At 42.7% G+C, this 14,732-nt stretch overlaps 1 protein-coding gene across 1 annotated transcript; it reads left to right on the top strand.

Moving 5' to 3' along the window:
* Positions 1-5,624: 5,624 nt before the first annotated feature.
* On the top strand, positions 5,625-14,085 carry LOC123164074 (E4 SUMO-protein ligase PIAL2). The gene is made up of 16 exons (XM_044581485.1): positions 5,625-5,982; positions 6,130-6,202; positions 7,251-7,316; positions 7,777-7,842; positions 7,960-8,042; positions 8,509-8,560; positions 8,749-8,814; positions 9,902-9,969; positions 10,045-10,093; positions 10,265-10,349; positions 10,443-10,541; positions 10,647-10,707; positions 11,386-11,437; positions 11,523-11,639; positions 11,725-12,552; positions 13,180-14,085. The coding sequence occupies exons 1-16, from the start codon at positions 5,768-5,770 to the stop codon at positions 13,843-13,845; spliced, it is 2,646 nt and encodes an 881-aa protein (XP_044437420.1). The 5' UTR covers positions 5,625-5,767; the 3' UTR covers positions 13,846-14,085.
* Positions 14,086-14,732: the final 647 nt, after the last annotated feature.

Below are 14,732 nucleotides of genomic sequence, written 5' to 3'. Positions count from 1 at the left end.
GTCATGACTTAGTTTTACTTACTAACCTCTCTTCATAATTTTTTTGGATTAAATTTAGCTTTTTATAAAGTTGCAAAGAACAGTTCTGACTTTTGTGGGTAGTCAACCAAATTCTGGTTCTTGGTTGAAAGCCCCTTGTCATCGTAGTTTACTCGAAGGCAGCTTCAGATTGATTCTCATACCAAGGGTGCCATCTTTGGAAGCAATAGTTCTAAGTTTTATAAAGAACCATGTTATATTTGCTTGCTTTTTCTTGTATAACCAACAAATATTTGTTGTGATTAGAATTATGACAACATCGGTGTTCATCACTATTCTTTTTGGACTTGAATAGATATGTCTAAATTACACATAATGTGTATGAGCAAAATATTATAGTTTGACTTTCATGTCTTTCTTGGTAGTCACCTTAGTACTATGTTGCTGTCTTCATGTCTTTCTCATGGCCTTATTAGAGCATCTCCAATAGATGGTCCAAATTTTGACGGTCCAAAACCGGAGATGTAAAATTTGGACCGCCAAAAAGTGCGTTTTGGAGCTTCGAAAAAAGGCCAACTCCAACAGATGGTCCAAATTCATGGTCCAAAAAAGCAACTCCAATAGATGGTCCAAATTCATGGTCCAAAACCGGCCAGCGGCCGCGCGGCTGTTGTTCAGCCGCTGTCCAGCCACTGTACAGCCGCACATATTGCATAAGAGCATCTTTTAAAACAACATAAAAAAATTTCATGTCCACAACATTAAATTATTACATAGTTCTTCAGATCCAGGAGATGAAATGCAACACAAATACAACATAGTTTTGCACAATACAACATAGTTTTGAACAAACAAATAATGAATCTATGCGGATCTTTCGCCATGCCATTTCCAATGCTCTTCCATCAAATCTTTCTGGAGTTGGTCATGCACATCGCTGTCTCTAATCTCGCTGTACACCTTCATGAAACGTCTGATGCGCTGTTCTTTTCGCATGGGGTTAACAGGAATGCCCATCAAGTGATAGAAGTTGTAATCTAAATCTTTTCAACGCTCGTTCTCAATGATCATGTTATGCATGATCACGCAAGCGGTCATGATGTACCAAAGGATCTTTTGATCCCAAAATCTAGCTGGTCCTCGCACAATAGCAAATTGGGATTGCAAAATCCAAAATGCCCTCTCAACATCTTTTCTAGCTGCCGCTTGTGCATTATGAAAGACAAGTTCTTTCTTACCTTGAGGTGTTGCAACCGGGTTGACGAATGTACTCCACCTCGGGTAGATCCCATCTGCAAGATATTACCCATAGTTGTAGGTGCGGCCATTTGCTTCGAAGGTCACCGGTGGTGCTTCTCCATTTGCTAAGTTGGCAAAGAGAGGTGACCGGTCGAGCACGTTGATGTCGTTGCAAGAACCAGGCATACCAAAATATGCATGCCAAATCCATGTTTCATAATCAGCAACTGCCTCAAGAATGATAGTGGCATCCTTCCCACGACCCTTGAATTGTCCATGCCATGCTTTTGGACAATTCTTCCATTTCCAATGCATGCAATCTACAGACCCGAGCATACCTGGAAACCCTCGAGCTTTGTTCATCTCCAAAAGCCTCTGAGTATCTTGAGCATTGGGTGCTCTCAAGTACTGTGGACCGAACACTTCTACCATAGTTATTGCAAACTGCTTGACATAGAAGATAGAAGTGCTCTCTGCCATCGCCAAGTTGTCGTCAATGTAATCTGCCGGAACACCATATGCCATAATGTGCAAAGCGGCAGTGACCTTCTGCTCAATGCTATGCCCAGGCAACCCCGCACAGTTCCTTCTCTGCTCGAAGACTGGGTTATGCTGCTTCACTTCATTGCAAATGCGAAAGAACAAGTCCTTCGACATTCTGAAACGGCGTCGAAAGTAATTCTCCGGAAAGACAGGTGATGATGCAAAGTAGTTGCGCACCAACCGCTTGTGCGCATCAATCCGTTCTCTCCGAATGAACGCACGACCATAAGCGGAACCACCGTGCTTCAGTTTCTTCCTCTTGTGCATGGCCACTAGCATAGCAATCTCCTCTTCTTCATGGAAATCAAATTCCTCGTCCGACGATGAATCATCCACGAAAGAGGAGTCAACCGAGCTCATCTACAATGCACACGACCACCGTCAAACATACTACCCAATCCCGAGTTAAATCATCAAGTTTTGTCATTTTTTTACCTTGAGGAATTCCGTCGAACACCTTGTGCGCGCGGTGGAGGAAGATGGCCGCCGGTTGGATTGGCTGCTGCTTACGGCTGCGGACGGCTCCGGACGGCGGCGGTGATAACAAAAGAGGTTGGAGGCCGGCCAAGAGGAGCTCGGCGGGCGGCGAAGACAAATTCGGCAGCCGGGCGGAGTGATTGGTGCGGCGGTCGTCGTGCGGCCGGTGCAACGTCCGTGGACAGGCTCACGGCCGACGGGAGCAGGTCGGCGGTAGCCCGAGACCCCGCGGAGGCCTACCGCGGCAGCCGGACCGCCGGAGGGGCCGAATCCCGCGCCGGCTGCCTCCCGATTCGGCGGTGTCCGGGCGGTGGCGGGGAGCGAGGGGCGCGGCGGCGGCGGGGATGTGGGGTGGTGACGCGGGCGACGGCGAGGTTTTGGGCGGTCGCGGCGGCGGATTCCAGCCGGCGGGTCGCGGGCGGGAACGGAAATGAAGTGACGGTTGGGCGTTCGCACGCGGCGGCTGGTTTTGGACCGGATGCATCTCGTGATGTATATTTGCATCGCGAGATGTTGGATTTTACATCACGAGGAGGCCGCGGTCCAATTTTTTTTGTATATGGACCGTCTGTTGGAGCAGCGTTTTTTGCCCCAGACGGTCCAAAAGTTAGGTATTTTTACATTTGGACCGTCTATTGGAGATGCTCTTAAAGATCTTTGGTTGATATTTTTGTAGCACATTTCTTACAAGATCTCCTGTAAGGCTATAATTTTAAATTCAAAAAGCATTTTTAGTTGGGATAAGGACGGAAGAAAGAAAAGGATAGCGCTTTAACGGTAAGTCGCCGATATAGCCCGTGGCAACGCACGGGCGTTTTACTAGTTGTACTAGTAGCAGAGATAATGTACCTGTGCGTTGCAACGTGGGCATATACATATTATAAAGTGCCAAAACCAATCGTGTCTGATATATACCTTACATGCACCATATTACAAAATTTGGTAAGATTTTGTTTGATTTAGTATGTGTACGGGAAGGTAATAAAAGTTTTGATTTAGCTGAAGTTCTGTTAAGATTTGAATTGATTTAGGTATGGTAGGGAAAGGAAAGAAAGTTTTTGATTTAGTTGAGGTTTTGGTAAGATTTGATTTGATGACTTAATGCAAGACATGGTTTTGATAAGATTTGATTTATTTAATGCAGGACATGGTTTTTAGTAGGACAAGGAAAGGAAATACCGATCTGACAGGGAGGCGTGAGGAGGAAAAACTAAGGTAAGCGGACGGGGAAAACCAACATGGAGGGTCAAGGGAATCACTTGATTTTTCTGTGGGAGGGAGAATAAACAAGCGTGAAGGGGTGACGAGAGGTGACGTGAACCTACAAACTTCCATATAATAGCAGATATATGGGTCAAAAAGTTGCAATAGCAAAATTTAATATGCAATGAATGTTGAGCGAAGAGTACCATGAAGCTAAATTTAGAAGAGGATGATCAAGTATTTCATTTGTATAATCTCGATCTTACACAAAGAAAATTGATACTAGAAACTCCGCACGGACGAAAGCTGAAAAAAAAAATGCATGTGTGCGCCTGTCATATGTTTGAGGGTGTGTGCTTCGCATATGTTTTAAGCGTGTACGCGTCCCATATTAGGTAATAGACAGAGGCAGTTGAAAGAGAAGGAATGACAATGTGCATGGGCTCCTCTTACACGTACTGACAACTGCATAGCCCCCTCAGCACGTTCTTGTGAGTGATTGGGTGTGAGAATGAGGGGCACAATTTTTTCCTAACTATTTTGTTATTGTATAAACATGAGCACTTCCCTCGCAAAATAGAGCACTACTTAAAGAGAAAACTGATACTACTATATACCTGAAAAATAAGATGGAAAACCAATATACGTACCAGCTGGCAATCGACACCTAGGAGATCTCCCCCATGGACCGTCCTCGGACTGCTCGCTGACACACTAGCCCCACGACTCCTTACCCATCCGCCTCTCAACAGCCCATTGCCACCACACTAGAACCTTGCGCATATATTTTCCTTTTTCATTTCCTCTCCCATGTCTCATGAATAACTTTTCTTCCTCGTCATCCATACGCCACACTTCCCCAAACCCCCACCCCACCAAAAGCAACCACGCCACCCACCTACACACAATAGTCCCGCAACAAGCACTAGAGCTTTGAGTTGCATATTTGATGAAGTGATTGATTGAATATGAACGGATACACGGTCATAGAGCTGCAAATACGCACATAAATACATGGAGTGGGCTAGAAAACATAATTGACAAAAAATGCAACCCAATGTCACATCAGCAGCGATAGGATATGTATCTCTCGTCTCCACCTACCCCACCCTTCTCTCTTTCTCCTCTCGCGATAAAGGGGTCAAAAGGGCGTGGAAGCAAGTGGAGCAGAGAGGAGGAACACTGATAAGGGGATGACATAGGAAGGCTACACACAACGAGGAAGAGGAGTTGGGTGTTCTATCAAATGTTGGCAAGATCCAGTGAGAGTTGTTGCCGCTAGAGAAGAGCCCCCTCCTTATGTCGTATGTTTATCACTATATAATAATGAGCCGACAACGCATGCATTTCAATGCACTGATATAATGTTAATTTGCCGACTACATGCATATGAACCATTTAATTGATGGAGCTATCCGTTAGGCAGTGTTACGTTCTGTCTAGGATCCCAACCAGGCTAGTGAAGAAGTAAACAACACTCGTCTAAGTGCATTTTTCCAAGTAGTGTCTGATCTGCTAAGCATAATAACCAGTTCCCTATTCTATTGTGGGCCAGCTATTCCTACGAAGGAACATATGAAAACGAGGGATGCACTATTTATGCGAAGCAGACCGGGGAGAAGAGAGCTCTAGCGAGCAGAGAAGGGGGTGGGGGAGGGGAGAAAAGAGATGGCGCGACGACTGGCTGTTGATGTTAAAGAAAGGAGCACGTCATTGCTGTCCTTTGGTGGTGCAGGTTTCTGGTGGGGGAGGGGAGGTTGCAGGGACTCGCCTACTTAAATGCGGGGCGAGTTCTGACGAGGCCGACCAGTCAAACGAAATTAATACATAGGTAATACACACGACAAATTTATGGATATATAGATAATCTCAAATAAGTATACTAAATCAAAATAAAACGTGAGCACTACTCAAAGAGAAAGACCGATACTACTACTACCTGCAAAAAAAATAAGAGATGGAAAAGCAATATACTGTACGTACCAGCTGGCAACCGACGCGTACGAAATCCTTCCTACGAACCGCCCCCAGACCGCTCGCTGACGCGCGGGCCCAACGACCCCCACCCCCACCGCCCCGCCTCCCAACTGCCCACCGAAGACCCCGCGCGTATTCCCAACATTTTCTCTCTCCCACGTCCCGTAAATAAACTTCTCCTCTCCTCCCCGTCATCCACACGCCACACTCCCTCCCCCGTCCCACCGCGCCACCCACCTGCCCGCAGCGGTTCCGCTACGGGTACTCGCCATTCCTCCCCGCCGCCTCGCCTCCCCTCTGTCCCCGAGGAGAGACAGACACGCGGCCGCCATCCCAGCCAGGCCGAGGCATGTCCGGCGGCGCCGCCCTAGCCTCCCAGCCCCAGCCCTCCGCGCCCCCGTCGCAGCCGCAGCAGCAGCAGGCCAGGGAGCAGCTGAAGAAGGCGGTGGAGATGAACGCGGTCCGCCTCCAGGCCATCGGCGAGCGGATCAGGGGCCACTTCCGCGGCGGCTCCTACGCGCTCGCCCCCGCCGACCTCTCCCACCTCGTCTACGCCCTCGCCAGGTCCGCCCCTCCCCCCACCCGCATTATCCCGCGCTCCCCAGTCCCAGCCCCCGCCCCCCCTAATTCTCCCTAGGGTTTTTGGCCGCGGCGACGCGGCGCGGTGGCTCTTCGCCTAATTTTTTTTCCACCGTGCGTGCGTGCTTGCAGGGGGATCGATTACGCGCTGTCGGGCGGTGACATTCCTAAGATCGCGGGTGAAATACCAGACACTTTGAGAAAGGTAAAATCGCGTCTGTCCCCTTCCTCGGCCGGACAAATCCCCCTTGTTTTGTTCCGCGCAGTCTTCTCAATTTCTGTTGTCTTTTGGCCGGTCCGTATAGTGGTGGTGAAACGGACATGGCAGTTTCTGCTGGCGAGTCCAATTATTAGACCATAACCGCCCTTCCTTACTTGTGATTTTTGTTCGTGTGACTTACTACAGCAGTTACGAATTATGATTACCTTAGTGTATTATAGAAGTGGAATGTACATTTGGTGCGATGGCAGTTGAGTTTTTCATGTAAGCTAGGTATTTTTACCCTTGGACCTTTTGCGAATGCGCTTCCTTTTGTTTAAAATTGCAATGTTTAGCAAATGGGAGTAACACAATATATATAGGTTGAGAGCGCAAGCTGTGTAATTGTGGGACTTCAGTGAATGAGTAGTAGATTGGTATATTTTCTCCGAAACATCTCTTTGAGAGGGTCACGGCCTCAACAGTGTGCTTTGTTAATTCAAGTACACCAACTTCATAGCATAGAGATAACTAGTTGACCACCAGAGTTAAGGAAACACATATGAGAGTCTAACTTTAACTTCAAAAGTGAAGTGACATTACTTTCCCTTTCAAGCACTATAACAGCGGATACTCTTAGGAGGATTCTAGTTCCTAATTTCACAGCAAATTATGTTAGATTTGTGATTCTGTTGTTCATATGCCTTTTCTGGTAATAAGTGACCTAATCAAGGGGGGTAATATAGTCTTTGCCAGGCATCACTTGTTTTTGTGCAATACCTGAAACTGCCCGTCTATTCAGGATATGGGTGAATATATTTTGTATTTCGAACTTCTTTAATTCTTCTTCTGGGGAACACCTCCTAACATTGTTATTTTCTAGATTTGTTGTATGAGGCAACTAGCATATGAGTTGTACACTTATGAATTTTGACCTTGAATTATGTTTTCCATTCGTTGTGGGTGGATAATTTGTTTATGCAGTAAATTAAGTCGTGGTCAATATTTTGCGTACTTCTGTGCTATTAATTTGAACTCTACCACTATTTACCAGGTATATGAGCTGAGGAAGGATCCATTTCTACAATCTTCTGTCATGGTACTGATCATATCATGCAAGGTAAATCACCTTTCATGCCAGTCATGTGTGAATACCACTTAGAAACTTTTTCCCAAACCATAACACAATTACATACGAGGAATTATCTCTTTATATAGTCTTGTTTCAGTCATGTTGGTTTATTTGAAAAATCCAGTTGTAAACAGATTTATAGTGAAGAACACATTTTCTTCCTTGACTGCATATATGATTATATGTATCATCAACATATTATTTGCTTCAACCCAATGTTTGCTATAAAGCAATTACCATCTATCCATTAATCCTACCCATGTGTGTTAGTTTTCTTCAACTGTATAATTTACCTTCGAGTTGTTTCAAGCGATTCAAAGTGTTACACGCATATGTTGATTAGGTTATGTGCCAAGGTTACAATTTGTCTCTTGAGCTTGTTTTTCAAACATAATATGTGGCTCTCCCACAAAAAAGTTAATCTGGTAATGCACATGCTGTTTTGCAGAATGCTTGTAAAAACAAATGGTTTCAGCCTTCAGATTACATTGATATTCTCAGAATGGCTGATGAGGTGTGTATGAAATGCTTGGTTTCTTCTTTTATGTTCATTGTTCTGTGCATGTCTGTACTCTTGGGTGGTGGCATAGCCATATCATCTTACCTAGTTATAATTTATCTTGGCATGAAGCTATCCGGCAGCTTCTGCACGAACAGTAGCGAGCCAGCTAATGACAGCACCGTGCTTGAAATCATTTCAACAGTAATGCCAAGGTAAGGAAGGCATCACTTTGGATGGTTACATGTTGCCATCACATTCCCTGTTGTGTAGTTTTATGTAAATCTTAATACAAAATGAAATTAGAACCACAAAAAAAAATTCTGAGATTGGAAAGCCCATTTTTGCGAAACATGTTTTACTATCTGATTAAGCACTTCAGACTTTTAATTCTGGGTGACACAGATATCTCATATCATGCTTCAGAGTTCAAAATGTAAAAATAATACTTGAAACATAATATGAAATCCAAAATATTGTGTAGCTTAGAGTCAGTATATTTCAAAATTTTAAGCTATTAAATTTAAAATGTCATTTTCCCATTTTCAGTTGTTTAGGTTAGTATTCACAAGACAAATTTGAATAAATATATTTGAACCCATTGGTTATAATATGATCAACCGAAGTCATTCATTAGCTTCATGACACATTTTATTTGTTTTAATGTGGTTCTGCTTGTAGGTATTATCCTAAGTTGAAGTTCGACCGTCTAATCACTTCGCTGGAAGCAAAGGTGGTCAATCTGTAAATATCTTATATGTGCTATTCTTCCTGATAAAGTTTTCTAATTTGTTATTATAATCACTCACGCCCACTTTTTTGCATTCTTACATTCTCATGTGGGAGGATATATATTGATAAGCGACAAAGCTTTGTTTCATAACTGTAGCCTGGCTTTGATATACCTGTCTGTACTTACAGGTTGGATATGATATTTTGATGGCTGACTTCTTTATTCATAGAAATCTACCTAAACATGAAAAGATTGTAAGTACCATTCCAGGGAAAATATTTATTTTTACTAAATTTCAGTGTTGATGCTATTTAAACTGCCTGTGTACTGATTAAACAAGTGTTGATGCTATTTAAACTGCTCATGTACTGATTTAAACTAGTGTTGATGCTATTTAAGTATTTTACTTGGCTGTGTCAACAAGTGTTGATGCTACTTAAACTGCCCATGTGCTGATTTAAACAAGTGTTGATGCCATTTAAGTATTCTGCATGGCTTGTCTTAACAAGTGTTTAATGTTATTTAAACTGCTCATGTACTGATTTTCTTGTTTTGCTATTATACTATTCACTTAATTATATCTTTTTCTTTTGAGTTTCTTGACCAAAAGTTTGACAAAGTGGCAACCCTCTTAGGTATTTTTACAATGCTACACATAACACTATGTAGCATCATGTTCTGTTCACATCGGTTAGTATTGCATTAATGTCTCTTGCATTTGGCTTCATACTGGGCAACTGAATATTTGTAAATTTGGTGTGTCTTCATGTTGCCCACTGCCGTCCTGTTTACTTCACCGTGACACCTCTTCTGGAATAGTGTCCATAAGATTTTGGGACCAACTTGTTTAGTTTCTAGCTGTCAGTAACAACTAATAGTTGCACAGATTCTGCTTGTATGCTAATTATTCCAAAATCTCTGATCTGTATTCCCTTGTTCATTGAGTGATCGGATAGTACAATGCTATTGTGGGAGTTCGGTAGCACTTCATGACTACATCCTTCTTTCAAATTATTTGTATTTCTAGCTCAACTCAGACCTCTTTAAGTTTGACCAAGTCTATGGAAAACTATACCAATATCTACAACACCAAATTAATTTGATTGGATTCATCATAAAATATATTTCTGTATTATTATATACTTGATGTTTTAAAATATTAGCACATTTTTCTATATACTTGGTCGAATAAGGGAAGCCTGACTTGAGAGAAACTAGAACTCAAAATAATTTGGAACTGATGGAGTATATATTATAATTCTCTTATTGATTTTGTCTTTCAATGTCATTGTCTCATGATTTTATATCCAGTAGATTTATTGGTTGTTTCACCTTCTGCAGTGTCTAGTTGTTGTCCAAAAGGAAAATTTAGATGTCTCATCATGTATCGCAAGCCCCCAGCATGTGAGGTGCATTACTTTCTTTGCTTTGATACTTGATATGTTATGCCAAGAGACACATGCCTGATGGTTTTTATGTTTCAGCTTTTTAGTAAACGGAAAAGGTGTGGACAAGAGGACTAATGTTTCAATGGTTAGTGTCCCACCTTATTGACTAAATTACTTTTTGTTTGAAGAAAAACTGTTGCCTTCCACTTCCTGCCATTTTTTTTGCCTTTATCACAAAGCCTTGTGCACCCTGTGGACAGTGGTTAATCTCCAATTCTCAAACAAGCTTAGTTCACGCATTTCAAATAATTAACAGGAAACAGGACCCCAGTTCCCCACGGATATCACTAAGATGCTCAAATATGGTGCAAACATTGTACAAGCCGTTGGATATTTTACTGGTATGTTTGGTGATGATGTTTTGTGTGTTTACCTTTCTTCTCCATAAGCACACATCAAATTCTAGCATGTGCTGATTTAGCTTTATATTGCAGCTAACTACATCATAGCTGTAGCAGTTGTGAACAATTTGATGTCTTTTGATGTTCCAAAACTCAGTGCCTATGCCCAACCAGTCACAACAGATCTTCCTGGTAGGTCATTAATTTTAGTTCTTATAATTTTATGTTATGCTTTGACAATTTCTTGACTCTGGAATAACATTTTTTTTGCATTCCTCATTGTGAACTTTTATGTAGATTCAGATTCAGATATGCTACTGGAAGGGCCATCAAGAGTTTCCCTAAAGTGCCCCATAAGGTACTGTATGTTCATGACATGTACTTTGCTGTATTATGTTTGAATTTACTTACTCTAAATTGATAAAACTTGGGCGCCTAGCCGCCTACAATCCTGTTATGTTATGTACATACTCCCCTCTTTCCTGAATATAAGGTGCATAAATTTCCATGCAAGTCAAACATATGTATGTTTGACCAAGATTATAGAACAAAATATCAATGTCCACAATACTAAGTAAATAAAATACGAAAATTCTTTTCATGATGAATCTAATGATGCAAATTTGGTATTATAGATATTAATACATTTTTGTAGAACTTGGTCAAACATGCACAAGTTTCTTCTGAAAAAACTTACACCTTATATTTTGGAACGGAGGGAATATATTACAAGGGCCCAAGTAAGCTCTTGCATGTAATACGACAAAGAACCTCTATACAAACTGTTCTTTGTCATCAATCTGCATTAATTATTGCCAATGTAGAAGTTGCAATTGTTTATCATGCATGTGTATGTGACTGGCAATTTTACACAAACTCAATTTGGACAATTTATTCACATTATAATGACTACCCTGATACTCCATGTGTCTGTCTAGACTGTTGTTTATTCGGTTCTGTAAATTCAACCTCTGCTTATTTGAATGGAAAATGCTAATGAGCTGCAGTTGAAAATGTTTTTTGTTCGTTATTGCAGTTTTAGGCGTGTGCAAACCCCAGTTAAAGGGCATCTATGCAAACACCATCAGGTACAGATTCTATCTGTTTATTTGTATTCATGGGTTGAGCCTGTTCCTTCTTGACATAAATAATAATATGGCCTGTATTATGTAGTGTTTTGATTATGACAGTTACATGGATATTAACTCGAGGAAACCAACCTGGCGCTGTCCATGTTGTAATACTCCTTCAAATTTCATTGACATTCGAATTGATCAAGAGATGGCCAAGGCAAGTTGTATAATGTATCTGTAGTTCTGTACATGTTTTCATCTGATTATGTTTTCCTATGTGATTGATCTCCTTTTTGTTTCAGATTTTACAAGAGACTGGTAATGATATCATGGATGTTCTTGTATTCCCTGATGGATCTTGGAAAGCTGTTTCAGTTCATGATGAGAAATCAGATAAACATGGTGATGCAATTCAGCAGAATGAGAATACTGTAGAAACTGATGCAACTCCTTCGGATGTTATAGACCTAATAAACAAGGATGATGATGGTGATCTGCCTATGAGCTCGGCATCTCCCTCAGAAGATTTGAAGCCTGTGTTGAATAGTCAAGATATATCTGTCATGGACTATCTTCCGGATTTCCCTCTAAGCACAGCTGCTCAGTCAGAAGATATGTATGTAGGAGGTGGAACTTCAACTTCTGGCCAAAATTCGTTACCATCATCTAGTGGTGGACCTGGCTCTAGTTCAATTGGGACCTTGGAGTCTATTCTCCCTAGAGATATCCTGCAAATGCAACCTGCTACCACACGTGCCATCTCTCCTTCTGAAACCTCCAATTTAGCATCTGCCATGCAACAAGTTTCACAAGGATACCCCAATATTATGCAGATGCAATCACAGCTAGATTCTTTACTTCGATCAGCACATCATACTAGAAATGTCAGGAGAGAGCCTGTAGCAGTCCAGGCTCTGGCAGTGCCACAACATAATTCATCTAGAAGGGTGCAGGCAAATGTCTCGAATTGTCCACCTCCCACCCCACAGTCCATTTCACCTTCTTCAAACTACCAAGCACATCATGTGACAAATGCAGACAGTGTAATCACATCGATGGTTAATGGTGTTGGGCCACTCTCAAGGGCTCCTGATGGTTCCTCACCATTCCATCTACAGCCGACACAACAGGTAATTTTACTCTTCTGAAGGCCCTATGGCATGATATTTACCAACATAGTGTAGGATTGCATTGTTTTATCTTGCAATAAAATTACTGTACATATCATATTAAATACTCCCTCTGTGTTTTAGATCACTAAACATCTTATATTTGTTTACAGAGGGAATATATATTTACTCACATTAAAACTAGCTGATGACTTTACTTTTATGCAAAACCAAGTGATAAGTCACCGGAGCTCCATAACTGGTAGTATGATAGTGTTTGGATGTTGAAAAATGTCTCATTTGGTTCCGAGTTATTTGAAAAGTGCTTGATGCCTAGTCATTTGAAAAGCTCCAGGCCTGTTACAGAATTGTATACTATCTCGCTTGTGTTTTGCAACCGCATCAAGTATTTAGCGTATGATAGTACCTGTTTTTCGCTATTAGCTGTTAGCTGCGCTAGGATGTTAGTTGGAGTAAGCACCTACAATAACGACATTGTTGAGTAACACTACTGTAGACTGCGAGCTCAGTGCAGGACAGTTTCAACTTATTGACAAGAAGTGGAACCAATTTTTCTCTGTATTTTTGCTTGGATTTAATTTATCTTGATAAACAACATTTCTTGATGGACTTGTGTAATGCTGGCAGGATATGCGCAACATGCCAAACCATCAACGTGGTCGGGTTATGGGCCTTGCTGCAAATCCCTTCATGCATATGAGACCGCCGACAGGAGGCCCAGGACAGGGTAGAGGTGCTAATGCCTATGGAGCTCCCTACCCTCAACAATATCAGCAATATGACCAGCGACAATTCGACAATCTAATAGGCCAACTGGTGAACCGAGGGGGTGCAGTTAGCCAGGCCATACCAGGCCATCTCTACGTTCCCCAGCAGAGCCAGGCAATGAGAACTCAAGCAGTGTCCCGACAGTCAACTCCACCATTGCAACCGCGCGTGCAGTCTCCTGGTCTAGCACCTACTGCTCCGCGTGTGCAGTCTCCTGGCCTAGCACCCACTGTTCCGCGTGTGCAGTCTCCTGGCCTAGCACCCACTGTTCCGCGTGTGCAGTCTCCTGGCCTAGCACCCACTGTTCCGCGTGTGCAGTCTCCTGGTCTACCACCCTCTCCGACTCCCGCTACGCCCCTCCTCGAGGACTCCGATGTCCCCGAGATCGAGATGGATCCGAACTGGCAGCCCACGGGGCAGATGAGGGGGAGCCTGGTAGGCTCTGCTTACGATCAAGCAATCGAACGGTATCTGCAGCCTGGTGGTGGTCAGCGGACAAATCAGGCTCGGCCACCTGGCAGGTAAACATATACTCGTCAGGTGCTGTGGGTGGCTCTGGATTTAGAGAGGCTAACATGGATCTGCGTGTGTGGGTGGCTCTGAACTCTGAACGTCTGATCTGCGGTTAGATATTAACGTCCTTATGTTATATGTTAGTTTGCAAATGTAGGGAGTACTGATTGTGCTGCTTAGCGTTAGCGTACATCTGTTGTTGTGCAATGGAACGAAGTATCTATTATTTTATGTCACCTCTTCTTGGCGTCAGCACTCTTCTGCTGTGCTTGGATGTGCATGCAGGTCGCATTCATTTCATGTAGTTTGAATTTGAATTTGCACTTGGATAAATTGCCCATAGAGTTAGTAGTTCACATTCTTAAAGTTTGAACTGCATAATATACGTTGCACCCTGGGTTCTTATTCATATGCAGTTCAGTTAAATAGTAACACAACCGGCCTGTTTGTGGCGCGATTTGTGTGACCATGAGTCAAAGTACTTCGAAGTGGATGTGATCTAACAGCCACCACCTCGTTAAGTCCGTTTTGCGGTTGTTAAACTGTATGGTCCTCCAATCCGTTTATGATAAAACTTCGGACAAATTATGTCAAATAAAAACTGTACCGTGCTGCATTGCTGGAGTTCAGTTTTTCTTTTGCCTGTGCATATTACTCAAAGCGATTAACCAATTAGATAAGCAAACAAATTACTCTACATGGCATGCCAGGAAGCATGAAGCAGTCTTGTTGCTCGGTTCCTTGAATCGGTGAGTGAGGTGAAGTCCTTGAAGCAAGAGATTGTCATCGCGTTAGACCTGGTGTTCCTACCAGCTTGCGGGGCATTCCAATGCACGTTCAATATCCAACAATACCAGGGAAATCTTGCACTAGAGAAAAGATGCCCTACCCGTTTTCTT

This window comes from Triticum aestivum, chromosome 7D (assembly GCF_018294505.1).
Source record: "Triticum aestivum cultivar Chinese Spring chromosome 7D, IWGSC CS RefSeq v2.1, whole genome shotgun sequence".
Lineage (NCBI taxonomy): Eukaryota > Viridiplantae > Streptophyta > Magnoliopsida > Poales > Poaceae > Triticum > Triticum aestivum.
This window is presented reverse-complemented; position numbering and strand designations above follow the sequence as displayed.

Bases quoted from the DNA above. Each gene is read 5' to 3' on its own strand.
- LOC123164074 (XM_044581485.1), top strand. From the start codon at position 5,768: ATGTCCGGCGGCGCCGCCCTAGCCTCCCAGCCCCAGCCCTCCGCGCCC. The intron at 7,317-7,776 runs GTAAATCACCTT...GCTGTTTTGCAG, and splicing joins TACTGATCATATCATGCAAG to AATGCTTGTAAAAACAAATG. The intron at 11,438-11,522 runs GTACAGATTCTA...TGTATTATGTAG, and splicing joins ATCTATGCAAACACCATCAG to TGTTTTGATTATGACAGTTA.